This window comes from Hyperolius riggenbachi, chromosome 6, assembly GCF_040937935.1.
Source record: "Hyperolius riggenbachi isolate aHypRig1 chromosome 6, aHypRig1.pri, whole genome shotgun sequence".
Lineage (NCBI taxonomy): Eukaryota > Metazoa > Chordata > Amphibia > Anura > Hyperoliidae > Hyperolius > Hyperolius riggenbachi.
Genome location: NC_090651.1, coordinates 335,494,186 through 335,521,929, shown reverse-complemented (window position 1 = coordinate 335,521,929; position 27,744 = coordinate 335,494,186). Strand labels below are relative to the sequence as shown.

Here is a 27,744-nt window from a genome sequence, read left to right as displayed (position 1 = left end):
TGAGTTGAAGTTACCCGGGGTTTCGAATGGTCCCCCGCAGACATCCTGTGCCCGAGCAGCCACTCACCGATGCTCCGGCCCCGCCTCCGGTTCACTTCTGGAATTTCAGACTTTAAAGTCTGAAAACCACTGCGCCTGCATTGCCGTGTCCTCGCTCCCACTGAAGTCACCAGGAGTTTACTGCGCACACCCAGTATGGTCTGTGCCTGCGCAGTATGCTCCTGCTGACATCAGCATGAGCAAGGACACAGCAACGCAGGCGCAGTGGTTTTCAGACTTTAAAGTCTGAAATTCCAGAAGTGAACCGGAGGCGGGGCCGGAGCATCGGTGAGTGGCTGTGTGGGCACAGGATGTCTGTGGGGGACCATTCGAAGCCCCGGGTATGTTCAACTCATTTTCCCCCGACCCCCCCCCCCCCCACAGTATTCCTTTAAAATCTATGTTTTTTTATATAATGCTACATAAACAGTTAGAAACATATAATTAATATCATTGGTGGCATTACAGCTAAAATACTCCTGCCCTAAATCACTAAAGTCCTCGGGTAAATTCTTGGGTCGGAGGCTATTCTCAGCATGGAATTTGTATAGTTTCCATGTGCGTGTTTGTTTGGATTTCCTCTGGGTATCTCCAGCTGCGTACGTACGAAAAGGGCGTCGGGAAAAAAGGGCGCGTGGTATAAACGATAAATGAAAAATATCGTTTATAGAAATATTGTGTAGAATTTCGTTTATAAATAGTGTTTTAAGAATTTATAAATCACTAAATAATGTGTATGAGATCGGCAATTCTTAAAACGTTAATCTTCCCTATTTGTAAAGTGAAACTTATATTTACGTTTATTAAAAACCCTCCCTGTACCTATCCCTAACCCCTAGACCCCCTGTTGGTGCCTAATCCTAAGACCCCCCTGTTGGTGCCTAAACCTAAGACCCCCCAGTTGGTGCCTAAACCTAAGACCCCCCAGTTGGTGCCTAAACCTAAGACCCCCCAGTTGGTGCCTAAACCTAAGACCCCCCAGTTGGTGCCTAAACCTAAGACCCCCCAGTTGGTGCCTAAACCTAAGACCCCCCAGTTGGTGCCTAAACCTAAGACCCCCCAGTTGGTGCCTAAACCTAAGACCCCCCAGTTGGTGCCTAAACCTAAGACCCCCCTGTTGGTGCCTAAACCTAAGACCCCCCAGTTGGTGCCTAAACCTAAGACCCCCCTGTTGGTGCCTAAACCTAAAACCCCCTATGGATAATAATGTTTTACAGACATTAATAAATAAAAAATGTAAAGAAAAAAATGTAAATTATTTTTTTGGGTGGATAATAATGTTTTAGAAATGTTTTAGAAATAGTGATTTAGTATCTTCATAAACGTTATTCGTCACGGGCTCATTTTGTAAACTTAAATCATCACAAACATAGTTATAAATCCTTAAAAATCTCCGGGCGCCGTTATAAATCCTTAAAAATCTCCGGCGCCTTTTTTTCCCTGTTCAGCGCCCATTAAACGATATTTATAATGGAAGTGAATGGGGCGCCCTTTTTGTCCACTTGTCTCATGCGCCCAAATCTACTGCTTCCCTCCAGCTACCCAAAAACATTGTAATAGGTTAAAAGTCTGCCACACAATTTTTTTCTGTAGAGTGTAGTAGGGACATTAGATTATGGGCCACTCTGAGGGAGCAGAGTGGACTTGTCTCACGCACTCTGTAATGTACTGCAAAATTTGTGTCAGAGCCATGGCAGCCTGTAGGGGAGAATGAGTACCTTATTCAATGATCGGCTGTAGCAGTCAGCACCACCAATACTACCACAGAGATATTTCTCGGTGCTATCGACAGACACTTCAAAGATATTCATCTGGATGGAGCAGTTGGCTTTAAGTCCTAATGTCTTGTGCTACCCACAGGACTAACCCAGTACATTCCAACAGCTAGAGTGGACAATCCATGGAAGGTGCACCCTCTGCCTGCGGTGTGGAAGTTTGCCATATCGTCAGATGAAGCAATGCATCTGGCTAACTATAGTGCAGGTTGGGAATGTTCATGGCAATATTGCTATCCCATATCCAGTGCCAATAGACTGTGAGCATGGGCCCATAGGAAAACATGGCTCTGTTCTACATTCACTCTGGAAAATGGTATAGTAGCAGACGTATTATGAAACAACCCTCGGACGTACCTTGCTTCACGTTCCTTGCTTTCATTTCCGAGAAAAAATGGTGGGGTAACATTTGTATGCCTGCTACCAAATTCTGTAAGAAGACGTGAGAATCACTAATGACTAATAGTGAACAATGACCACTAACAAGCGCAGTCCATGAATTTGAAGAATGATGATAATGGTGTTGTGACAATGGCGCATAGCCACAAGTACCAATGAAAGCTGAAATTTCCAGCTCCACTTGGTTCTTCATGTCTAGGTTATGTCTACAATCTATAGACCCCCTGATTGGCTGTGATAAGTGGGGTGTAGACATAAAGTAGCTTAGACAGGTATGTAAGTAGCTTAATGGAACCAACCAAAGGTAACATACAACTTAAAATAAGACCAGCGGTGGCTTAAACGGCAGAAGTTTGTCTGTATCTGCATCAAGCAAATGGTTACAAACTGGTTTAGTTATAGAGACAGGTTAGTTCATCTATAATACTGTAGTGGAATAACACTATAGTTATACATAATAATATACCTTCAGACCTTCATGTAAATGTCAAGCAGGGTGTTCCTTGTCTTTCAGCCACCTGACCACAAAGTGCTAAACATGCCGTTAATTTACAAAATACCATGTAAACAAATAATAATAAAAAAAAAAAAACTTGTGGCGTTCCGAGAATAACTGGTTTGAAAACATTTTAACAACTATGGCAATTATGAGAAGGCACATGTCTTTCACTGACAATTAATGGAATTAATAAGAATTTTGGCAACAGAGCTCAGCTTTGGCTCTGGTGTTTGAGTAATTCGAGAAAGCCACAGATTATGAAATGTAATAGACCATAAAAGGAGAAAGCCTTAGTAATGCCTGTATACTTTTGGCCCACTCTTCATCCACATGGCCTGCTGTAGTAAGTCTGTCCAATGTCTTTTTGATTATTGTCAGGCTCAACCCACTGTTTTTAGCCTGGGAGTATTTACAGGTAATAAAGACAGTTTGCGATGTAGCACATTTGTCTTGTATTATGAAGTAATTTAGAAATCGGAAGGAAAATAAGTCTATTTCATTTTGTTGGTGTTTAATTTTAGAAGACCTTTTACCACTAGCTCAGATGGTTTCCTCAGTTCAAACACTAATGTCTAGGCAGGTGAGATGTCCATGTGTATACGTGAAGGTGTGCAAAGCTTCCTCGATACTCATTAAGCACAATCTCATTACCTCAATGCTATGGTACTCAATAGATGATGTTAGAGATGAGGGACATATTGAATTCCAGGCTTCAGCCTGCTAGTAATTACTAGGCTTGGTTAGCTAGACATTCTACATATTTCCATACAAAATTTTACTTATTGCACTTTGTTCAAATGATTAAACCCATGTACTTTACTTGCCAATTGCTCCACTTTAACCTGTCTTGGTCTGGACAGTATCCAAAACTGAATAAAGTTAAAGTTGGACATGGTCACACCAGAAGTCTAGTTCAAACAGATTGGTGAGGCCAATAAATCGTCCTGGGATTTCAAGATGGAATGTTGGCAAGCTCAATCACTTTATTAGAACCATGAATTATTTCAAGAGATTAAAAACGAAAACAAGACATCTGAAGGTCACATAAGTGCCATTGTAGTATGTCTTTCATTTGCAACCTGTAATGTAAGCATGGTTCATGCATAGCGGATTGATATCAGATTCATGCACTCGAGTGCCAGACATTGGGAAATGGGGGAAAAATAACAGCATACATCGACCAACATTGTGCTCCTAGTGTTTACACATAGAGCGATGTGGACTAGTGAGAACAGTGGTACAGTACAGAACTCTTGATGAGCAAGTGGTGCCTAAAGTAGCAGTGTGTAAACCAGCAAAGCACCGATTCCCAGAAGCAATATGTTGGCATGGAGGTTGCGACCATTGTTTGAACAGGTGATTTCCCGTTTCAATTGGACGGGTCCAAAATTGTAGTTCTGACTTCCGATGTCACAGACTGCCTTGGTGCCGCATCCTCGGACAGCATTCTTGCTGTCCTTTTTTCCTGCAAGAGATAAAAAAGAAGTGTATACTTTCCGTAGGTTTTAGGAAATACAGATCACCACGAAATATTATTACCTTGGGAGTGGTTATTAGGAACACATGGCATTGAGTGTGGTTATTTGGGACACTGTAAATCTGGGTATGGTTATGTGGGACTGGACATTTTTGAGTGTGGTTATTTGCGCCACTAGACATTTGGAAATAGTTAGATGGGACTCTGGACATTTAGGCGTGATTATTTAGGGCACTGGAAATTTGGTCATGGTTATTTGGGACGCTGGAAAATGGGTGAAGTTATTCGGGGCACTGGAAATTTGGGGATGATTATTCAGGGCACAAAACATTTGGGCATGGTTATTAGGGGCACTTGACTTTTAGGCATGGTTATTTGGGATGCTGGACATTTGGGCGTGATTGTTTGGGGCACTGGGCATTTGGGTATGTTTATTTAGGGGCACTGTACATTTGGGCATGGCTATTAGCGGCACTGGACATTTGGGCATGGCTGTTGGGGCACTGGACATTTGGGCATGGCTGTTAGGGGCACTGGACATTTCAATGTTGTTATTTGGGGCATTGGAACATTTGGGTGTGGTTATTTGGGGCACTGGAACATTTGGACATGGTTGTTAGGGGTACTGGACATTTGGGTGTGGTTATTTGGTCTATGGAACTAATAATCATATGCTCAGATATCCCAGCAATCACGTAAGTACCCCTAATGGAAGCATTTTGGGTGCGTTTTATGATCATGAGCATCATATAGTCTGAAAAATATGTTAGTATTGCTTAATCCATTCGTAATTTTGTGTTATTTTATGCCAAATTTAGTGGTAAATAGCAAAGCTCTCATACAATACTATCATCACCAAAATTGCTACATATGTTAAGGAGAACAGGAGGAAAAAGTCAAAGACATTGTAGTTTTTGAGATACTGTATTTTTCGGACTATAAGACACACTTTTTCTCCCCCAAAAGTAGGGAGAAAAAGTTACTGCGTCTTATAGTCCGAATGTAGCAGTTTTACCTATCCTGCCGCTTGACTTTTGTGAGCTGAAATTAATCCTAATGAGGTCCGCAGTGGTGTCTCTGACCGGCATAGCAGCAGCCGCGGTAATGACTGGCTTTGATGTTCTGTCCCTGCATCAGCACAATCTTAAGTTTCCTAGGGGCTTAGCAGGAGCCGCTGTGATCACCGTGTGACTGATGGTTTTCTGTCCCTTCATCAGCGCAATCCAAAGTTTGCTAGCTGCATACCAGGAGCCGCTGTGATGACCGGTGTGGCTTCCATGACATTCTTTCCCTACATTTGTCTGCGCATCTGCCCTGCTTTAACGCGATCCAGAGTTTCCTAGTTGCCGCTGTGATGATCGCCGTAACATTGTCCCTTCATCAGCAGCACGATTCTGGCACGGACATACCATAGATCTTCAGCCGCTATAACGGCAATGTCCTCAGAGGCTTCCGTACTGCTTTGTTTATTGGGTGTTACTCCATGTCCCCGGCGCACGCGTGTGGCAGGTCATGAGAGGGCGCCAGTAAAAGCAGTACGGAAGCCTCTGAGGACATTGCCGTTATAGCGGCTGAAGATCTATGGTATGTCCGTGCCAGAATCGTGCTGCTGATGAAGGGACAAAGTCACGGCGATCATCACATCGGCAACTAGGAAACTGCAGGGCAGATGCGTGGACAAATGGAGGGAAAGAATGTCATGGAAGCCACACCGGTCATCACAGCGGCTCCTGGTATGCAGCTAGCAAACTTTGGATCGCGCTGATGAAGGGACAGAAAACCATCAGTCACACGGTGATCACAGCGGCTCCTGCTATGCCCCTAGGAAACTTAAGATTGCGCTGATGCAGGGACAGAACATCAAAGCCAGTCATTACCGCGGCTGCTGCTATGCCGGTCAATGTATGTTAAAATGTTGGAACACCGGCTGCTTGAGCCCACTGCGGACCTCCTTAGCATTTACAGCCTGGATACCCACACTGGACCCAGCTACTTTTGGAAGAAGCTGCTGTCATCCAGACTGGTGAGATCTGCAATATTCTTGTACTGGTTAGTTAATGTAGCTGGTGGGGGAGGGGAGAAGGGGAGGGGGTTTGTGTAGTACAGTGTAGCTGAAGGGGGGAGGCATCAGGGTTAGTGTAGTGTAGTGTGTATTTGGTGGGGGGAGCTATGGTTAGTGTAGCTGGGCAGAGTTACTTAGATAGAGACATGGGAAGGGGGTCCATAAGACACTTCTGCACTACGGACGCAAGTAGGTTTAGTAGTATTTTTTTTCCTGGTTTTTGCCCTCTAAACCCAGGTGCGTCTTATAGTCCGGAGCGTCTTATAGTCCGAAAAATACGGTAATTGATTGTTAAAAATGCCAAGGCCAAATGTTTTTTAAACTCACAAAAGGGACAGTTTAGCAAACATTTTTTTTTTGCATATTCACAAATGATTATCTCAAAAACTACATGGACCACCCTGGGCGCAGACCGGCAAGTAGAAGAAGGGGGATCAGGCAGAAGGACATAACCTCTAGGGAGCTTGTGACGTAGTGATGCAGCCAAATGGAAGAAGAAAGAAGAACACCAGCGCGATCGCCTTCCTTGACTCCTCCGGGGCTGCCTGCATCAGACGTCAGGTCATCATCACGTCACCACCGGGTGACACCTGTAGCGGTACTGCAGGCTGTCAGTGTGCGGCACCCATGGAGGAGTCAGCGCTCTGGGCTCTCTTCGCCTGTGTGGTTTCCTGGTCCCTGCTCCCTCCTGGATGAGCAGCTGGTCACTAGTAAGTAGGCAGATCTACTTGTGACCTGTGGCTGTGTGACTGTCCCTAAAGAGTATGGGTTCCTGAGTCCACGGGGGTGGGGAGAAAGGGGGCACAATTTTTACACCCTCACCCTGTGTGCAATTTAGCCTAGAAACTGCCCTGGATAGCATGTATTGGGGCTGTGCTATTAACTCTTAAAGTAGACATGAAATCACACAGAAATGGAGCAAAATCATGGGTCCTCCTGATTGCGTTTACATACAAAATTTATCATGATTTTTTCCCAAGATTTCGCATTACAATTTTGCATTGTAATTGTGCATTACGATGTGAAATTACAATTATGCAAAATCTGTGATCATCACTAAAGTTGATATTTCATTACTGGAGTCTCATAAGACATTAAATGGAACATTGGTCCAGTTACGTATTATTATTTTTTTATTTATATAGCGCCAACATCTTCCATAGCGTTGTACATAGTACAAAACAAATATTGGGGCACATACAGTATATACATGAGAAGTTCAAGACACTGTACAGTCATGACAATCAATAGTACAAGTACAAATAGAAATACATACATAGTAAATGTGTAGTTTGGGGTATCGCTAAGATTGGTACAAGTTCATATGGTAAATTACAGCAATATAAGAAACACTAGGAGAAGGTCTCTGCCCTTGCGAGCTTATTTTATTAGGCATTTTCTTTTTTTGTACAGTATGTGTGCGTTATATCACTGTAATAAATGTCACATGCATTCTGCAGAAAATCCCTCAGTGTGAGTGACTAACACTATACCTTTCTGACTACATCACAACAGGTAGGGAAAGCTATTGATGGTAATACTGTCTATACTCGAGTATAAGTCGAGAAATTACGCTCTTATTTGCTTCATAAAAATATAGGGGTCGGCTTATACACGAGTCACGGGTAATCCTGAGCACAATGAGTAATGTGTGTACTAATAGTGACATTCCCATTTGCAGCAGTGTACCAAGTGGTAAGTGATACTATGAGGAAAGAAAATGCCAATAAAACACAGGTCTGAATGTCCTGGCCGCAACAATTAACAAGGAAAGAGGCAGGGAGGAAATACTGGGCTGCAAGAATGGGAGTGAATAATTGCAGCACTTGGGGGCCAGGAGGAGGTTTTGGCTGTACTTAAGGGACAGGAGAGGTTAATGGCTGCAAAACTGTATGCAGTGCTGTCATTAACCCCTCCTGAGCCCCAAGTGCAGCCATTAACTTTGCTGGGTAGATGTATACTTGAGCAAAACAAAATTCCAGCTTAAGAGGGTTGAATAGGAGTCGACTTATACAAGAGGTCGACTTGTATTCGAGTATATACGGTAGCTCAAAAACCCACTTCATTAGACATCCAACCAATCAGATCTCAAGATTTTCCAGACCACTTAAATACTAGGCTAATTTAATGTATTTTGTGCATAAGTATGCACTATAGAATACCTGAGTAGACATCTGTCTGCAGAATACACTTGTTCTCCTCTCCAGTACATTCGATGGTATCAGGGGTGTGGCACCAGTTAGAGTCCATGGAGGTGCAGCTGCGGCAGGATAGTCCATTCCTCCGGGTGCTATCTTGAGGTACTGCGGATGACAAGTAGGGGTTTTGTCAGTGACAGCATTAAAGCCCAATATCAGGATTTTTTCGATTTTAGTTTTGGCTATTGTGGGAAGTAAATAGAAATGTTTGGTATGTGCCAGTACTGGATAGATTTTCACTCTTTTCCTGTCCTTGGGACCTCCGTGGTCCTTTGCAGCTTTAAGGCAAGTGCACACGGACCAACCTGCTGCCTGATTTTCATCTGACTTTAGTCTGTTGGACGATAATTAGGCACATTTACGCGTGCAAATGACTTGACAAGCGACTGACAACAAGTAGTTTTCCCGCTCCAACTGTCAGATCTACTCACACGACTGTTGGTCTGATATCATGTGGTTGATGCATGTACAAGTCGTTTGAATGCGTAGCCCGTCATTACGCTTGCATGCGCAGTTTGTAAATGAGTTGGCCCATTTAGCCATCTAGACGTGTGGATGTAAAGGTCGTGCGGTTCGGCAGGTTGTATGGTTCGTCGGATCGTTTGGTTTGTTGTGTGCATGTTGTGCGCTTGTTGGACATGTGTACCCACCTTTACATTGAGGGCCTGCTAACACTGCATAACCAACTGATTATAGGCCATAAAAATAAACCAATAACCACCGTGATAAGTGTCAGTACGGATGGAAAAGCAACCAGGTAAGCATCCAATGCAAGACCCCCAACATATATAGCATTTGAGGTGGACAGGTGTCCGCAATTCCCATGCTAATGCCACTTTTTCTGCATATGCGTTCCATGCCTCACTAGTTTCCACTTCCTGTCCTATTTACGCGTATGCGCTCCATGCATGGCCATGCATGGGACACAATTAGCCAAGACGTCACCACATGACGCCTCAGCTGATCGCTCCTGCCGCCGTTCACTGAATTAACTATGCGCTAGCGCTGGGAGCATGGCTTTTTGGGTTTAATTGTTTTTAACTTTTTTTGTATTGGCTCTTCAATAAAATGTATATTAAAGTCAGATTACCATTACCTTGGGAACATTAGGAACATTTTTGTTTTTCAGTTATGGATGCCTTTTTGATGATTTGATGATTTGATGGCCTATAACACTGAACACTAAAAAACGGATGCATTTAAACTGATCGGTTGTTCTATAGCAGTGGTGTATGGTGAAAGCGATCAGTAAAAACACATTTAACCACTTGAGGACCACAGTCTTTTCGCCCCTTAAGGACCAGAGCCTTTTTTTCCATTCAGACCACTGCAGCTTTCACAGTTTATTGCTCGGTCATACAACCTACCACCTGAATAAATTTTACCTCCTTTTCTTGTCACTAATACAGCTTTCTTTTGGTGCTATTTGATTGCTGCTGCGAGTTTTAGTTTTTATTATATTCATCAAAAAAGGCATTAATTTTGTCAAAAAAATGACTTTTTTAACTTTCTGTGCTGACATTTTTCAAATAAAGTAAGATTTCCTATACATTTGAGTGCGAAAGTTATTCTACTACATGTCTTTGATTAAAAAAAAAAACATTCAGTGTATATTTATTGGATTGGGTAAAAGTTATAGCGTTTACAAACTATGGTGCCAAAAGTGAATTTTCCCATTTGGAAGCATTTCTGACTTTTCTGACCACCTGTCATGTTTCTTGAGGTGCTAAAATTCCAGGATAGTATAAATACCCCCCAAATGACCCCATTTTGGAAAGAAGACATCCCAAAGTATTCAGTGAGAGGCATGGTGAGTTCATAGAAGATTTTATTTTTTGTCACAAGTTAGTGGAAAATGACACTTTGTGACAAAAAAAAAATAAAATAAAAGTTTCCATTTCTTCTCCTGTGAAATCCTAAAGGTACTCATTGGACTTTGGGCCCCTTAGCACAGTTAGGCTGCAAAAAAGTGTCACACATGTGGTATCGCCGTACTCTCCCACCCAGCATGGGTATGTGTAAAAATACACCACAAAACACATTATACTACTTCTCCTGAGTACGGTGATACCACATGTGTGACACTTTTTTGCAGCCTAGGTGCGCTAAGGGGTCCAACGTCCTATTCACAGGTCATTTTGAGGCATTTGTTTTCTAGACTACTCCTCACGGTTTAGGGCCCCTAAAATGCCAGGGCAGTATAGGAACCCCACAAGTGACCCCATTTTAGAAAGAAGACACCCCAAGGTATTCTGTTAGGTGTATGGTGAGTTCATAGAAGATTTTATTTTTTTGTCACAAGTTAGTGAAAAATTACACTTTGTGAAAAAAACAATATAAATCAATTTCCGCTAACTTTTGACAAAAAATAAAATCTTCTATGAACTCATACACCTAACAGAATACCTTGGGTGTCTTTTTTCTAAAATGGGGTCACTTGTGGGGTTCCATTTTACGGGCCCAAAACCGTGAGTAGTCTGGAAACCAACTTTCTCAAAATGACTGTTCAGGGGTATAAGCATCTGCAAATTTTGATGACAGGTGGTCTATGAGGGGGCAAATTTTGTTGAACCGGTCATAAGCAGGGTGGCCTCTTAGATGACAGGTTGTATTGGGCCTGATCTGATGGATAGGAGTGCTAGGGGGGTGACAGGAGGTGATTGATCGGTGTCTCGGGGTGGTTAGAGGGGAAAATAGATGCAATCAATGCACTGGGGAGGTGATCGGAAGGGGGTCTGAGGGGGATCTGAGAGTTTGGCCGAGTGATCAGGAGCCCACAGGGGGCAAATTAGGGCCTGATCTGATGGGTAGGTGTGCTAGGGGGTGACAGGTGGTGACAGGAGGTGATTGATGGGTGTCTCAAGGTGTGATTAGAGGGGGGGAAATAGATGCAAGCAATGCACTGGCGAGGTGATCAGGGCTGGGGTCTGAGGGCGTTCTGAGGGTGTGGGCGGGTGATTGGGTGCCCTAGGGGCAGATTAGGGTCTAATCTGATGGGTAACAGCGACAGGTGGTGATAGGGGGTGATTGATGGATAATTCGTTGGTGTTTAGGGTAGAGAACAGATGTAAACAATGCACTTGGGAGGTGATCTGACGTCGGATCTGCGGGTGATCTATTGGTGTGGGTGGGTGATCAGATTGCCCGCAAGGGGCAGGTTAGGGGCTGATTGATGGGTGGCAGTGACAGGGGGTGATTGATGGGTGATTGACAGGTGATCAGTGGGTTATTACAGGGAAGAACAGATGTAAATAATGCACTGGCGAATTGATAAGGGGGGGGTCTGAGGGCAATCTGAGCGTGTGGGTGGGTGATTGGGTGCCCGCAAGGGGCAGATTAGGGTCTAATCTGGTGGGTAACAGTGACAGGTGGTGATAGGGGGTGATTGATGGGTAATTAGTGGGTGTTTAGGGTAGAGAACAGATGTAAACACTGCACTTGGGAGGTGATCTGATGTCGGATCTGCGGGCGATCTATTGGTGTGGGTGGGTGATCAGATTGCCCGCAAGGGGCAGGTTAGGGGCTGATTGATGGGTGGCAGTGACAGGGGGTGATTGATGGGTGGCAGTGACAGGGGGTGATTGATGGGTGATTGATAGGTAATTGACAGGTGATCAGTGGGTTATTACAGGGAAGAACAGATGTAAATAATGCAATGGCGAATTGATAAGGGGGGGTCTGAGGGCAATCTGAGCGTGTGGGCGGGTGATTGGGTGCCCGCAAGGGGCAGATTAGGGTCTAATCTGATGGGTAACAGTGACAGGTGGTGATAGGGGGTGATTGATGGGTAATTAGTGGGTGTTTAGGGTAGAGAACAGATGTAAACACTGCACTTGGGAGGTGATCTGACGTCGGATCTGCGGGCAATCTATTGGTGTGATTGGGTGATCAGATTGCCCGCAAGGGGCAGGTTAGGGGCTGATTGATGGGTGGCAGTGACAGGGGGTGATTGATGGGTGATTGACAGGTGATTGACAGGTGATCAGGAGGGATAGAGGCATACAGTAAACAGGGGGGAGGGTCCTGGGGGGGGGGGGGTCTGAGGGGTGGGGGGGGTGATCAGGAGGGAGTAGGGGGCAGTTTACGGAATAAAAAAAAATAGTGTTGACAGATAGTGACAGGGAGTGATTGATGGGTGATTAGGGGGGTGATTGGGTGCAAACAGGGGTCTGGGGGGTGGGCAGGGGGGTGTCTGAGGGGTGCTGTGGGCAATCAGGGGGCAGGGGGGGGGAAATCAGTGTGCTTGGGTGCAGACTAGGGTGGCTGCAGCCTGCCCTGGTGGTCCCTCGGACACTGGGACCACCAGGGCAGGAGGCAGCCTGTATAATAGGCTTTGTATACATTACAAAGCCTATTATACATACGGGCAGCGGCGATCCGGGTGCTAGTAACCCGCCGGCACTTCCGAACGGCCGGCGGGTTACAGCGCAAGGGGGCGGAGCCAGTCGCCGGCGGCTGATCGCGTCACGAATGACGCGATCGCCGCATAACCACACCCGCAGCCACCCCCCCCCCCCCCCCCCGATGGGCGTATTGCGGTTGTTTAGGCCCGGTGTTTGCCGCCGCCCATCGGCTGGGGGCGGTCCTCAAGTGGTTAATGTGAAATGACGCATAGGGAAACATGAACGAACGCTGTTAAAACAGCGCAGGATATTTGGGCGCAGCCATTGCCACTTTAGACTGTAGTAGGAATTACGGCTATATTCGGCTGCTAGCAATAGCTGGAAGCAGAATTACATCATTACCCACCATCTATGGCGACCTGAAGGGGAAATAGTAATTAACGCTGTGCAGGAGCAGGGTGAGCTGTATACTGGCTTTACCCTGCGCCCAAATCCCCTGGCGGCTATTTCATAGGTATGCAACATGGACACTGAGCTGCACATATGTCCATTCAGTTATAACATGACGTCCATCAGTTATATGACATAAACTGATTCATTGTGAATGGTAGGGATGGTCGGAAGTGCCGATTTCCGCATTCTGGTGCAGTTTTTTGCGGAAATTTCCGCCAACTATGACATAGATTTTCTCAAAAACTACAAGGTCTTTTTGAAAAAAAATTTCCTCTTGTTCCCACTCTTCTGGTTAACATACCCTGCAAATGTGGTGTGTCTAGCACCTATGGGGGCTCGACTAACATTGCAGCCTCTTGATGCTCTTGTTCAGCTTGTGGCTGCAGGGCAGCATGGATCCAATATTGCACGGAGGAAAAAGCCTTGCACAAGCAGCTCAGTGCTATGAGTTGTCATTGCTCCTATGCACTGTGGCCTCGCTCGTACAGATACAGGAGCACGGCTCCAGGAACCTATTCAAACAACCAGTGTTGGCCATTGTTTACCCTAAAACTGTGGGGGACATGGGATTCTACCCTCCAAGTAGTCTTCTGGTCTCTGCCTCAAATCATGATGTCCTAATACCACACTTATCCCATAGGGAGGATAACAGAGGGGTTGATTCACAAAGGTTACTTATTTTTCACCTTAACTGTAAGGAGTGCTAATGCATGAAATAAACAAATAAGGAGAGATAATTAATGAGATAAATAGATAAGGAGAGCTAAACCATGAGTTATGTAAAATAAGGAGAGCTAAACCATGAGCTATATCAAATAAGGAGAGCTAAACCATGAGCTATGTCAAATGAGGAGAGCTAAACCATGAGTTATGTCAAATAAGGAGAGCTAAACCATGAGTTATGTCAAATAAGGAGAGCTAAACCATAAGCTATGTCAAATAAGGAGAACTAAACCATAAGCTATGTCAAATAAGGAGAACTAAACCATGAGCTATGTCAAATAAGGAGAGCTAAACCATGAGTTATGTCAAATAAGGAGAGATAAAGCATAAGTTATGTCAAATGAGGAGAGCTAAACCATGAGTTATGTCAGTAAGATAAGGAGAGATACATTGTGAGTTAATAAATAAGGTGAGATAATTTAACAGAAAAGCTTTGTGAATAAGGCCCAAGGTTAGTTGAGAAGCAGGCCAGCTCTTCCTCCTATCGCAATGTCTTGCACCCCAACCCTGAATTTCCCCATAAGTTCAACAATGTCATGTCCCCACTATAATTGTTGAAGTTCCATCAATTCCTGATCAGAATGCAAAGGGAGATTCGGGTTTCTAACAGCCAACCCATCCTCCAGTAGCTGGCAGTGGAATGGAGTAATTGGTGCATATGCCATGACCTTTTGCAGAAGTAACTATAGTAGGCTTGGCCACTACAATGAAACAACGTATGTCCTACAGAAGACAGCAAGATCCCACCAGGAAACTTCAGTGTGGCATCATCACTGGAGTGTAAAGTGGACCTACTGACTGAGTATCACGGGTAGATGGTTGTTTCCTAATGTTGTTAGGTAGGGACAGGGGGAAGAAATAAATTGTTTGTGTGAATAATAGACTTCAATTCTGTTGTAACTGCCCAATAAATGTTACACTTTTACTACAGAACATTGCCCTCTCTGTTGTTATTCATTACTATATGGTATCACTGTCTCAGTAGGAGAAAGGGTCCTTTCCCACTGCACAGCTAAATTTATCTTTACGGCTTACAGCTTTACAGCTTTATCATAGAAATCATGAGAAGTATTTTCCACTCTAGTGATTCGATTTGCAAATAGCAATCGCTTTCTGAAACGATTTTAAGAGGGATGATGCAATATAAATGAAAAATCGCAATCGCATAACAAAATTAATGAAAAATTGCAATCGCTGGCGTTTGTGATTGCTAGTGGAAAAGGGCCCAAAAAAGCGTTTTTTTCCTAGGTCAATCAGCCAGTGCTGCCATTGCTGTCTTTACTAGGGATGCTTATTTAGAGTCCGCAGAACTAAAATGTTCACATTTCCAATTTGTAATCAGCATTTCCGATCGGAATTACATGGACATCCGTTTAACCGCAGTCGGACCACCTTGGTTATTTTAGACCAATTATAAGACTTTCCGATTTTCGGGGGGGGGGGGTTCATTCTCTGATGCAAAAAACTACTAATAAAATCCTACTTGAGAATCTGGAAAAAAACAGAAAATCGGATATCGGAAAAACGGAAATGGGCACTGGCAGAAGTCAAAGTTGCGCAAGATCAGAAACAGGCATTTCCAACCCTCCCTAGTCTTTACCCATACGAACAACTCTAACAGCTAATGCTGCAGAATGAAGTGGTTATGATCCCATGTGCAGGATGGAGAAGGGCACCCAAAGGGCTCGTTCACACTACAAGAGCTTTTCTAAGCGCTTGTGATTTTAAAAGCTCTTACTAATATTATTATGATGAGTCCGCATGGACGAAACGGGCGGAGCCAGGTGCGTCTGATGTCACTGGACACGAGGTTGAACGCTGGCCGGGTTTGAATGTGAGAGAGGACGAGCAGGTGCGCCGAAGTGGAGTCGGGACCCGGCAACCACATTGAGGGTGACACCGCTGGGCTATCAGCTCGATAGGCTTGCAGTGTATCTGATCACGTGAGTGCACAACATAGTGCGGTGCAGTGCCGCATGTTTTAATGTTTTTACGCTATGATTGTTTTATCATGCATTTTTTATGAGCATACTGGATTAAATCTTTGACTTACCTACCGTTGGAAAGCTGCTGGCTGTTTTATCAATACGCTAGGCCCACCTGGATTCTGAGGGGGATGATATCCGGTGAGCTTATATTTTAAAGGGGACGTGTCCATGTTTATGCACAGAGTGAAGCACGGGTGAAGCATTTAGCACTTGGGGTGTTTGCCTGAATTATGTCAATTTAAAGAGACACTGAAGCGAAAAAAAAATGATGATATTATGATTTGTATGTGTAGCACAGCTAAGAAATAAAACATTAAGATCAGATACATCAGTGTAATTGTTTCCAGTACAGGAAGAGTTGAGAAACTCCAGTTGTTATCTCTATGCAAACAAGACATTAAGCTCTCCGACTAAGTTAGTCGTGGAGAGGGCTGTTATCTGACTTTTATTATCTCAACTGTTCCTGGACTATTTACTTTTTCTCTGCTAGAGGAGAGGTCATTACTTCACAGACTGCTCTGAAAGAATCATTTTGAATGCTGAGTGTTGTGTAATCTGCACATATTATAGAATGATGCAATGTTAGAAAAAACACTATATACCTGAAAATAAAAGTATGATAATATTTTCTTTGCTGCTAATCTTCTAGAAATTATTCATAGTACACAACCAATTCATTATATCATATTTTTTTTTTTCGCTTCAGTGTCTCTTTAACAGTAATGCACTATGTTGAGCTCTTGTCAATTCCACAGATTATAATACAGAAGAAGAGGAGCGCTGTCATTGTATATTAATATATATATCCTATGTGTGTGTTCACACTGGAGCGATGTGATTTTGTAAAAAAAAAAAACCCATAGCATTGCTTTAGCAAGAGTTTTTAAAATCTCTAGTGCATAAAAAGCTCTTGTAGTGTGAATCAGCCCTAAGTGCAAAAATTACTTGGTAAAAGCAAGAGGTCAACTCAAACTCTTTGGTGAACTCAAGGGATGGTTTGTCTCAATGATTGGTAACTATGAGGGCTGGCATAAGCCTGGCTCTGGACATGGAGAAACATCTGAAGATACTTAGTGGCCATTGTCTTCTTCTAGGACTTACATGCAGGAGAAGAAGGTGAGCAGGCATCGGAGTAGCAGCAGGATGTGGCCGTTTTGAAGTGACCTTTGTTGTATACGATGGTTCCAGCTACTCCACAGTTGCTGCGCTTCTGACATGACCTGAAGAAGGACTTTGTCATGTGCCCCTCTGCAGGATGAAATACGGCAAAATTAGATGTTTAATAGTAACAGAATATTACAACAGGAAAATACATTTCAGTAAACTGGAGGGTTCATCATCATCATCATTGACCACCATATCTTTTTCAGATGATTGTTGCTACATCTCTCGGTATCATCTGTTAGAGTTGCCACATTTTTGGTTGTTGCTAAATAGGAGGGTAAGGCAATAATTATTCACACTTTTTTTGAGTCTTTTGTTTGGGCAGGCTTTAAAACTCTCCCCTCCCCAACTGCTCCCCCAGCTGTGGAAACATGAGGATGGCATACCGCCGAAACCTGGTCAGGAAGGGAAGACGGGCCACATATATCTCTGACACTACCAAACAGGTTTAGTAATAAGGTGTACTGGAGTGATTATCTGTGCATATACCTTATACGCGATTCTATGCAAGGAGGGTCCAGTATGCATGGACCCACAAATGTAAGTTGTTCTTATCATATGTGCAATATGTTTTAAATAGAATGTGTTGCAAGGAATACTAAGCCTGTGTTGTGGTTTGCACCCTGCGTGGTGGCCACATATTATATATTGAGCACTGGGTGACTGCAGGCTGCAACTGGAAGGGTGTTTTAACATACAACACTGAGGACTACAAATCTATTTATCTGTATCCACTGTGAATTGGAGGAACCTCTGGCAGCAAAAGTATTATTATTGTCTAGCGCTCACGTTTTTTACTCTTCAAGAAACATAATGTATTGGTGGAAACCGTGGCGAAGTTTCCACCTTGATCAGTTCGCTTTGCTTGCTCTTTTCAAGGTGTAAATATGGCCACTGAGCGGATGTTTGTGAGCAGTGATCTGTTTTCTATGGGGCTAAGGTAAAGCAATAGCCAAACTCTATCAATAGCTTAGGCCTAATATACACAGCTTTGTGCTCCTCAATGCTATAAGTAGCAGCAGGCAGCTACTGGTACTATAAAAATGACGTATCACTCCCAAAAATCAAAAATACATGTGTAAATATCCACTTTCAGTGCAACAATGCATCCTACTCCAAGTATCGAGTAATGTTTACTGTGTAGTACCACTATCACAACAATTGTAAACTTTAAAACACATGAAAACACATAGATAAAAAAACAACATTTCTCTGAGAGTAAAATGTGCTTTATATTACTTTTGTACTATGTTGCTGTCACTTACAGTAGGTAGAAGAAATCTGACAGAACTTACATGTTTTGGACTAGCCCATTTCCTCATGGGGGATTCTCAGGGTTTTCTTTACTTTTAAAAGCACTAGTGAATAGCAGTTGCTCAGTCAACTGCCAGAATAGTGTGCAAACATGGGGCAGCCTGCATCTTTATATAGATCCTTTCCAAGTAGTGCTTTCGTAAAAAATAAATTAAATGCTGAAATGTCTTCATGAGGAGATGGACTAGTCAAAAACCTGTGGTTTCCATCAGATTTCTACTAACTACTGTAAGTGACAGCAATACAGGAGAAAAGTAATCTATGGCTTATTTTACTCGGAAAGAAACATGCATCTTATTTGTATATGTTTAAACGTATTGTAAATTTAAAAACATTTTTGTGTTACAATAGTGGACCTTTAAAGTGTAACTGTCGGGCATAAAATAGCCAATTAATTATTTATTTGTATCTGTTAAACAATTAATAAGAATGCTAACCAGGCAATCCAAAAGTTAAAATCACTATTATTTTTCTTGTTGATAAATGATCATTCCCCAGTTTACATGACTCTTATTTAGTACACACAATATTTGGTACGCAAAAAGGAAGCTGCAGGGCATGCTGGGTTGTCCTTTTTTGCTTCTCTATTTCCCCTCAATCTTCACTAATGCAGCCTGACTGGCTGAAGCCTCTTTCCCTCCTGTTTTCCCTTCCCACACCTCTGTTCCTCTCTGATTGGCCAATATTTCTCCTGCTAAAACAATGCACTTTCTATAGTGGAGGGCTGGCAATGCATACATAATCAGGCAGAGGAGGATAAAGGAGGAAATGACATCAGGATTGGATTCAAAACAGCCACAGTTAAAATGGAAAATGCTTAGATATCTTTTTTTACTGTAGAAAAATCACTAAAATCAAAACGTGGACAGTGCAATACATATGCTTTGTAAGTAGAGCAAGTATTTATCTACTTATATATGTGGGTTTTTTTCTGCAATATTATGGCTGACAGCTCCTTTTTAATAGAGTCATCAATCAAATGATGCTTCCCCTCTGTACTACTTACCCAGGTCTTCCTCCAGCCCCTGGCAGCTGCTAGGTCTCTTGCCGCAGCTTCGCCGCTGGCCCCCGGTCCCCGACGGTGCACAGGACGACCTCCAGATTGTCCTCTACTGGGCCTGCGCGAGTCCCGCTGTCAATCCCCTCCACAATGGTTCGCTGTGTACTGCGCAGGCGTAGTAGTTCTGCTCATGTGCAATACGATCCGGACCACATGGAGGTCATTGACAGCGGTGCTCACGCAGGCGCAGTTAATGACACCTGGCAAGGCACCATCAAGGACCAGGAGTCATCGGCAGAGCGTGGTGCTGTGGCGAGGGACATAGCGGCAGCCAGGTGCTGGAGGAAGCCCTGAGTAAGTAGTACTTGGGGTAGCATCATTTGATTGATGACTCCTTTAAACAAGCCATTATAAATCAGGCAAAATGATCAACTAATCTGGAAAATTGTGTAAATTCAAATCCATGTAAATAAAAATAAAAATGTAAATTTAACTTCTGTTCCATGAACCCCATATAGACCTATAAAAGTCTTGGGCTTAAAGGACAACTGAGGTGACAACTGAGGAAATCAACTGAATTGATTTCAATGGCATACAGCACAGTGCGCGATGCGTAATGCCGTTTGCACGCTAAAACTTAGCACGCGAACGGCATAAACTTTGCACGTGCAAACTGTGTTATCACGGTTTAGTGAATCAAGCACCTGATCTGCTGCATGCTTGTTCAGTGTCTGTGGCTAAAAGTATTACAGGCTGAAGATCAGCAGGACAGCCAGGAAACTGGTATTATTTAAAAGGAAATAAATATGGCAGCCTCCATATCCCTCTCATTATAGTTGTCCTTTAAGAATATCTCAAATCTAAATGATGAAGGACCCTGGCAAGAGGAAGCAGCGGATGCGGAGACACAACAGCGCTGCACAATACGTGGCATGTATAGGAAATTCATAGGATACCCATGATGGTGACTTGGCTGGTAGAGGCGCACACATAGTCTCTCGGACAATTCACTTCTTCTCCATTACAGTTGAAATCTCCTCCTTCTGTTCTGCAGACGATGCAGGTAAGGGAGTGTCCTAGAAAAACACAACAAAACATATTTATTTATATACGTTATATACGTAAAGAGGAAAGGGAGACCCACGATGATGTCTTTTGAAACCCAAATATATTGTGTCACACGTTTAAATCTGCTGCTCACAAAAAGATCCCCAAAAGTTTAGACAAACCTGCTGATTATATATAAAATATCTCCTAACAACATCACTAAAGTGAAACTCCACCATTATTAAAATTACTATGATATTGTTATTAAATAGGAACTTTAGTGACATATAGTAGAGTAGAATATAGTAAATTATTCAGGATACCCTAATTTATGTTAATTATCCTGGTTTCAACATTAGAAACACTTCCTACAGCTATATACTGGTAGGTAACCTTGCTTTCCCAGTGATGTTTAGCCTGGGCTGTTTATTATGCAGAATTCTCCTCCCAGAGCATTCTGGGAAGCAAGGTGTTATTTCTGCTGGCCTCAAAAGACACATCAGAAATTCTGCAGAGACGCACCTGTGATAATTTGCAGAATATAAGTCAGGGAGAGGACAGATGTTACAGTCAAGAATGAATATTGTAAAAAAGCAATATTATTCGTTACATTATATTTACTTACATTCCCAGTTAAGAATCAGCTTTCCCGGTAGGTGTTCAGCCAGCATTGTCTAAACGAGTCCGCCATAAACTAAATACCACGTTTTCTAACCATGATATGATATAGGACTGCGCTCTAAAACCATTGACCCCCCATAACAGAGGTGTCATTGATTTACCCATAAAAGATGAAAAACTGCACATAGTGCTATGTACTGTATGAATGGAGGACCCTGTAACCAGCATGCACAGCACTACACTGTAATGTGCCCCAAAACCAGGAAGCCACAAACAGTACCCCCTTCGTGAGAGCACTCACAGGAACTCCTATCAGTACATAAAGTCCTTCTTCTGGTCCAGGTCCGCATGCACCATTCAAGCTAGTTCAGATGAATAAAAAGTTCTTTAACCTGTTGCCGACCGCGTCATGCCGATGGGCGTGGACGCGGCGGCAGCCCCAGGACCGCCTAATGCCGATCGGCGCAAGTTCCTTGGGTGGGGATTGTAGGAGATCGCGCGCGCATCTCCGCATGCATGACGGAGTGTGTGACACGGCTGTCCCCTCCATTGGCTCAGGGGTGATCCGCTGTCATAGGCTGAAGCCTATGACAGCCGATCACAGTGATAGGCTGGTGGGGGGAGGGAGGGGGCATAGTGAAAAAATAATAATAATAATCAAGCATTTTATTTAAAAATAAAACAAATAAATATTTATTAAAAAACAAACAAAGATTGGGGGAGCGATCAAACCCCACTAACATAGAGCTCTGTTGGTGGGGAGAAAAGGGGGGGGGGAATCACTTGTGTGCTGTGTTGTGCGGCCCTGCAGCTTGGCCTTAAAGCTGCAGTGGCCCTTTTTGTGAAAAATGGCCTGGTCTTTAGGGGGGTTTAACACTGCGGTCCTCAAGTGGTTAATAGACAAGCGGTAACAGAATCGGCAATCCAAACACTTCAGGACGGCGGCTTCACGGCAGAACACAGCCCAGCCGCCGTCTTGAAGTGTTTGGAGTGGTCCTGTGAGTGCTCTCAGGAAAGGGGGGGGGGGGGCTGTTTGTGGCTTCCTGGTTTTTGGACACGTCCCGGTGGAGTGCTGTGTATGCTGGTTACAGGGTCCTCCATTCATACAGTACTTCGCACTATGTGCAGTTTTTTATCTTTCATGGGTAAATTGATGATACCTCTGTAATGGTGGATCAATGGTTTTAGAGCGCAGTACTATATCCTATATCTATATATATATAAAATCGGATGTGTGTATGTGTGTGTGTGTGTGTGTATGTATGTGCCGCGATCACTCGAAAACGCCTTGACCAATTTGAACGAAACTTGGTATACAGATCCCTTACTACCTGAGATGATATGTTCTGGGGTCTCGCGGCCCCCCTGCAGACCTGGGCGGAGCTACAAACAGCAAATCAGATTTCCCCCATTCAAGTCAATAGAAAAAATGTAAAAGGCTGCCAATCCAGGAAAAGTGGGCGGAGCATAAAACAGCCAATCAAAATTCAGCCATTCATTTTAAATGGGAAAATGTAAACTGCAGCCATTCTTACACTGTTAATCGCAGAGTTCTCAAACTTGCCACACTTGGTCACTGGGTGAATAAGATTACGATTTAGGAAAGTGGGTGGAGCCTACAACAGCCAATCAAAATTCACCTATTGCGTTTAAAGGGGAATATTTAAACTGCTGCCATTCTTACACTGTTTATGGCAGAGGCTTCAGACTTGCTGCAGTCAGTCATCGGTTGACTGGGGTCCAAATTCACTAAAGGGGCGGGCCACAAACAGCCAATCAGATTTATTTGCTGGATAAACTGCTTTCATGCACACATTTTTGATGCCAGGAACCTGAAAGCTCACAAAATTGGTCATTGAGTGACTGTGTGACAAGGTTACACAAAGTGGGCGGAGCCAAAAACAAATTTTACTGGGAAAATATAAACTGCAGCCATTCTTACACTGTTAATGGCAGGGTTGTCAAACTTTGCACAGTTGGTCATTGGGTGAATGAGATTAAGATTTTGGAAAGTGGGTGGAGCCTACAACAGCCAATCAAAATTCAACTTTTGATTTTCAAAGGGAATATTTAAACTGCTACCATTCTTATACTGTTAATAGCAGATGCCTCAACCCTGGTACAGTTGGTTACTGGGTGACTGGGGTTCAAATTCAGAAAGGGGTGGAGCCACAAATAGCCAATCAGATATACAAAGTATTGATACCAAGGACCCCAAAGCTAATAAACTTGGTAATTGAGTGACTATATGTCAAGGTTACAAAAAGTGGGCGGTGCCAGAAACTTAATTTTTTACATGGCAGGGTTCCCAAACTTGACACAATTGGCCACTGAGTGCCTGGGATTATTATTCAGAAATGTGGGTGGAGCCTACAACAGCCAATCAAAATTCACCTATTGATTTTCATGGGGAATATTTACATTGCTACCATTCTTACACTGTTAAGGGCAGAGGCCTTAAACCTGATACAGTCAGTAATTGGGTGACTGGGGACCAAATTTACTAAAGGGGGTGGAGGCACAAACAGCCAATCATATTTGTTAGATTGATTTCAGCCATTCTGTTATTGGCAGGGTTCTCAAACTTGACACAGTTGGCCACTGGGTGACTAGGATTAATATTCAGGAAAGTGGGTGGAGCGTACAGCAGCCAATCAAAATTCATCTTTTGATTTTCAAGGGGAATATTTACATTGCTGCCATTCTTGCACTGTTAATGGCACAGATTATTATACAGATAAGTGGGTGGAGCCTAAAAAAGCCAATCAGAATTCACCAGTTGATTTTTAAGGGGAATATTAAAATTGCTGCCATTCTTGCACTGTTAATGGCACAAGCCTCAAACATGATACAGTTGGTCATTGGGTCACTGGGGTTCAAATTCAGAAAAGGGGATAGAGCAGGCATGGGCAAACTTGGCTCTCCAGCTGTTGAGGAACTACAAGGCCCACAATGCATTGCAGGAGTCTGACAGCCACAGTCATGACTCATAAAGGCAAATGCATTGTGGCATTTGTAGTTCCTTAACAGCTGAAGGGCCAAGTTTGCCCATGCCTGGGATAGAGCCACAAACAGCCAATCAGATATGTTTCATTTCACTGGGAAAATACAAATTATTGATGCCAAGAACCCAAAGCTCACAAACATGGTCATTGAGTGACTGTGTGTCCAGGTTACAAAAAGTGGGCGGAGCCAAAAACAAATTTCACTGGGAAAATGTAAACTGCAGCCCTTCTTCACTGTTAATGGCAGGGATCTCAAACTTTTTTGCCAAGATGGTCACTGGGTGACTGAGAGAAATATTCAGGGAAGTGGGTGGAGCCTATCATAGCCAATCAAAATTCACCTGTTTATTTTCAAGGGGAATATTTAAATTGCTGCCATTTTTACACTGGTAATAGCAGATGCCTCAAACTTGCTATAGTTGGTCATTGGGTGACTGGGATTCAAATGTTGGAGAGGGGCGCAGCCACAAACAGCCAATCTGATTTGTTTAATTTCTATGGGAATATAGAAATTATTGATGCCAAAGACCCCAAAGCTCACAAACTTGGTCATTGAGTGTTCATGCGTTAGGGTTAGAAAAAGTGGGCGGAGCCAAAACCGGTCAAATACATACACGGGCAGGCAGTTCCAGGTCATTAGTGGGCGGAGACAAATACAAATTTCACTGGGAAAATGTATACTGCAGCCATTCTTACACTGTTAATGGCAGGGTTCTCAAGCTTTGCACAGTTGGTCACTGGGTGACTGGGTTTAATATTCAGAAAAGTGGGTGGAGCCTACAAAAGTGAATTAAACTTCACCTATTGCTTCTCAAGGGGAATATTTAATTGCTGCCATTCTTGCACTGTTAATGGCACGGGCCTCAAACATGCTACAGTTGGTCATTGGGTGACTGGGGTTCAAATTCAGAAAAAAGGGGTGGAGCCACAAACAGCCAATCAGATTTTTTTTTCATTTCAATGCAAATTATTGATTCCAAAGACCGCAAAGCTCACAAATTTGGTCATTGAGTAATTGTGTGTTAGGGTTAGAAAAAGTGGGCGGAGTCAACACTAGCCAAATACATTCCCGGGCAACGCCGGGCAATCAGCTATTGGAATATAAAGAAAGGAGTCAGGGACTTTGCAGGAACTGTGAATCCCTGTGATTTGTCCATTTTCCATTGGGAGCGCAATCTTTCCTTTTGACTGTTTTAAGTTTTATAACTATGAAATCAGTACATTTTCATGCACTCTTTAAAGTGAATGGTGCACAAAATTATGAAAACTAATCAAACAAGCCTCCCGCTAAGAGAGGTTTGTTAATTGTGTGGGCTTTTTGGGGTGCACGGACACACCCAGTTCTCACGCTGCTGCTAGGAATGCTGAGCAATGCATTTGGCTGCATCTGCAGAGAACGCATTTGAAATGATGTATGAAATGCAGTGTAATGCGACATACAACCAGAGGTCTTGTTAACTATTTTCCACATCTGCACAAACTAGGAGACTGGTAGCAGCGCAGTGCTCTGATGGTCTGTGTAACAAGCATGGAGGGGGGGGGGGGCTGGATAAATTATGATATTCAGTATTGCAATAACGTGGGTCATGAATACCAACAGCATGGAGAGCAGAACCAAAAGGTATTGTTTTATAATTCAATGAAAGTGAATTGCTCTTTAACCCTTTGACTGCCATGCAGGATCGGACTGGGACACTAAGAGCCCACCAAGAAAGTTCCAGCCTGGGCCCCCCTCCTCTCCCCCCCCCGATCCCCTTTCTGTCCTCCCCCCCCCCCCCCCCCCCCTCATTTTGGGCTCACGTACTCTAGAAATTTTGCATGATTTTATGGTAGGGAATAGATTGTGAGCACTTCTGAGGACAGTCTCCAATAGGGATATGTCCACATGCGGCGCACGCATAAATGGGTGGGTGTCACCAAGCACTGGAACATGGGCGTGGTCATGATGAGTCATGGGCAGACTTAAAAAACAAAAAACACAAAATAAGTAGCAGTAGCAGCAGATATCCGCACAAAATGCAATCAGATTGGCAGCAGCTTTCCCCACAAAATGCAATTAGATTGGTGGCAGATATCCCCACAAAATGCAATCAGATTGGCGGCAGATTTCCCCACAAAATGCAATCAGATTGGCGGCAGATATCCCCACAAAATACAATCAGATTGGCGGCAGATACCCCACAAAATGCAATCAGATTGGCAGCAGATATCCCCACAAAATGAAATCAGATTGGTGGCAGATTTTCCCACAAAATGCAATCAGATTGGCAGCAGATTTCCCCACAAAATGCAATTAGATTGGCGGCAGATTTCCCCACAAAATGCAATTAGATTGGCGGCAGATTTTGCCACAAAATGCAATCAGATTGGCGGCAGATATCACCACAAAATACAATCAGATTGTTGGCAGATTACGCCCCAATATGCAACCAGATTGTCAGCAGATTTCCCCACAAATTGCAACCAGATTGTTGGCAGATTTCCCCACAAAATGGAATCAGATTGGCAGCAGATATCCCCACAAAATGCAATCAGATTGGTGGCAGATTTCCCCAGAAAATGCAATCAGATTGGCGGCAGATTTCCCAACAAAATGCAATCAGATTGGCGGCAGATATCCCCACAAATGCAATCAGATTGGCAGTAGATATCCCCACTAAATGTAATTAGATTGGCAGCAGATATCCCCACAAAATGCAATCAGATTGGCGGCAGCCGGCAGATTTCCCAGTTTAGGTGGGCAGGTATATAGGTGTCCCACTCCCCAGTATAGATATACCCAGGTCTAGGTGTCCCCAGTTTAGGTAGGCAGGTCACCAGTTAGTGGGGGCCCCCATGCTGGAAGGGGGGGCAGTGGGAACAGAGTGACGGGGATGGGGGAAGCCTCCCCCCTCCCTCACCTGGAGCCCCACCCCCAGTTTAGGTAGGCAGGCCACAGGTGTCCCCAGTTAGGTAGGCAGAGAGCCAGGTCTAAGTTCCCCCCAGCTTGGAAGGGGGGCAGTGGGCAGTGGAAGCCTCCCCCCCTCCCTCACCTAGGGCCCCCCTTCAGCGCTCCCCCCTCCAAAATTGCAGCCAGCAGCGGCAGCGAGCGGGAATCACTTACCGAGAGAATAGCTCTGCGTGCCGCTGCTGGTCTGGTCTCCTGCACTGCACTGTACAATCACACTCTCACAGGAAGTACTGCAAGAGCGTGATTGGACAGTGTCAGTGCAGGAGACCAGACCAGACCATCGGCACATAGAGCTATCGCTCTCGGTAAGCAGTTCCGCTGGCTGGCTGGCTACAATTCTGGAGGGGGGGGCATGGAATGGGGGGCCCTAGGTGAGGGACGCTTCCCCCCCCCCCCCCTCGTCGCTCTTTGCCCACTTTCCCCCCTTCCTGCGCTGTGCGCCCTCCTTTTCAGCACTGGGGACCCCAGGAGGCGAGGCAGCCGGGGCCCCCCGATGGAAACATCGGCACTTCGGCGGCTCAGTATGAGCCTGCTGCCATGAATAAGATGGTTCTAGGCAAGACTGTACCTCTTACGCTAGGCACACATGATGAGATTTTCTGGCAGGTTTCCTGCCAGATCGAATATTTCCAACATGTCCGGTCTGATTTTGGATTGATTTTTCATTCAATGCTATGGAACATCGAT

The 27,744-nt window shown here is 44.0% G+C and overlaps 1 protein-coding gene across 1 annotated transcript in view; it reads right to left on the bottom strand.

Annotated features, from left to right (window-relative positions):
* Positions 1-3,761: 3,761 nt before the first annotated feature.
* Positions 3,762-27,744, bottom strand: part of LOC137521787 (phospholipase A2 inhibitor and Ly6/PLAUR domain-containing protein-like) — a 38,854-nt gene continuing 14,871 nt past the window's right edge. Inside the window, exons 2-5 of the mRNA XM_068241519.1 lie at positions 20,391-20,510; positions 17,058-17,204; positions 8,414-8,554; positions 3,762-4,177 (exon numbers count right to left, since the gene is read on the bottom strand). Coding sequence (XP_068097620.1) covers positions 3,984-4,177; positions 8,414-8,554; positions 17,058-17,204; positions 20,391-20,510 — 602 coding nt within the window. The 3' untranslated portion in view covers positions 3,762-3,983. The remainder of the gene's footprint in view (positions 4,178-8,413; positions 8,555-17,057; positions 17,205-20,390; positions 20,511-27,744) is intronic.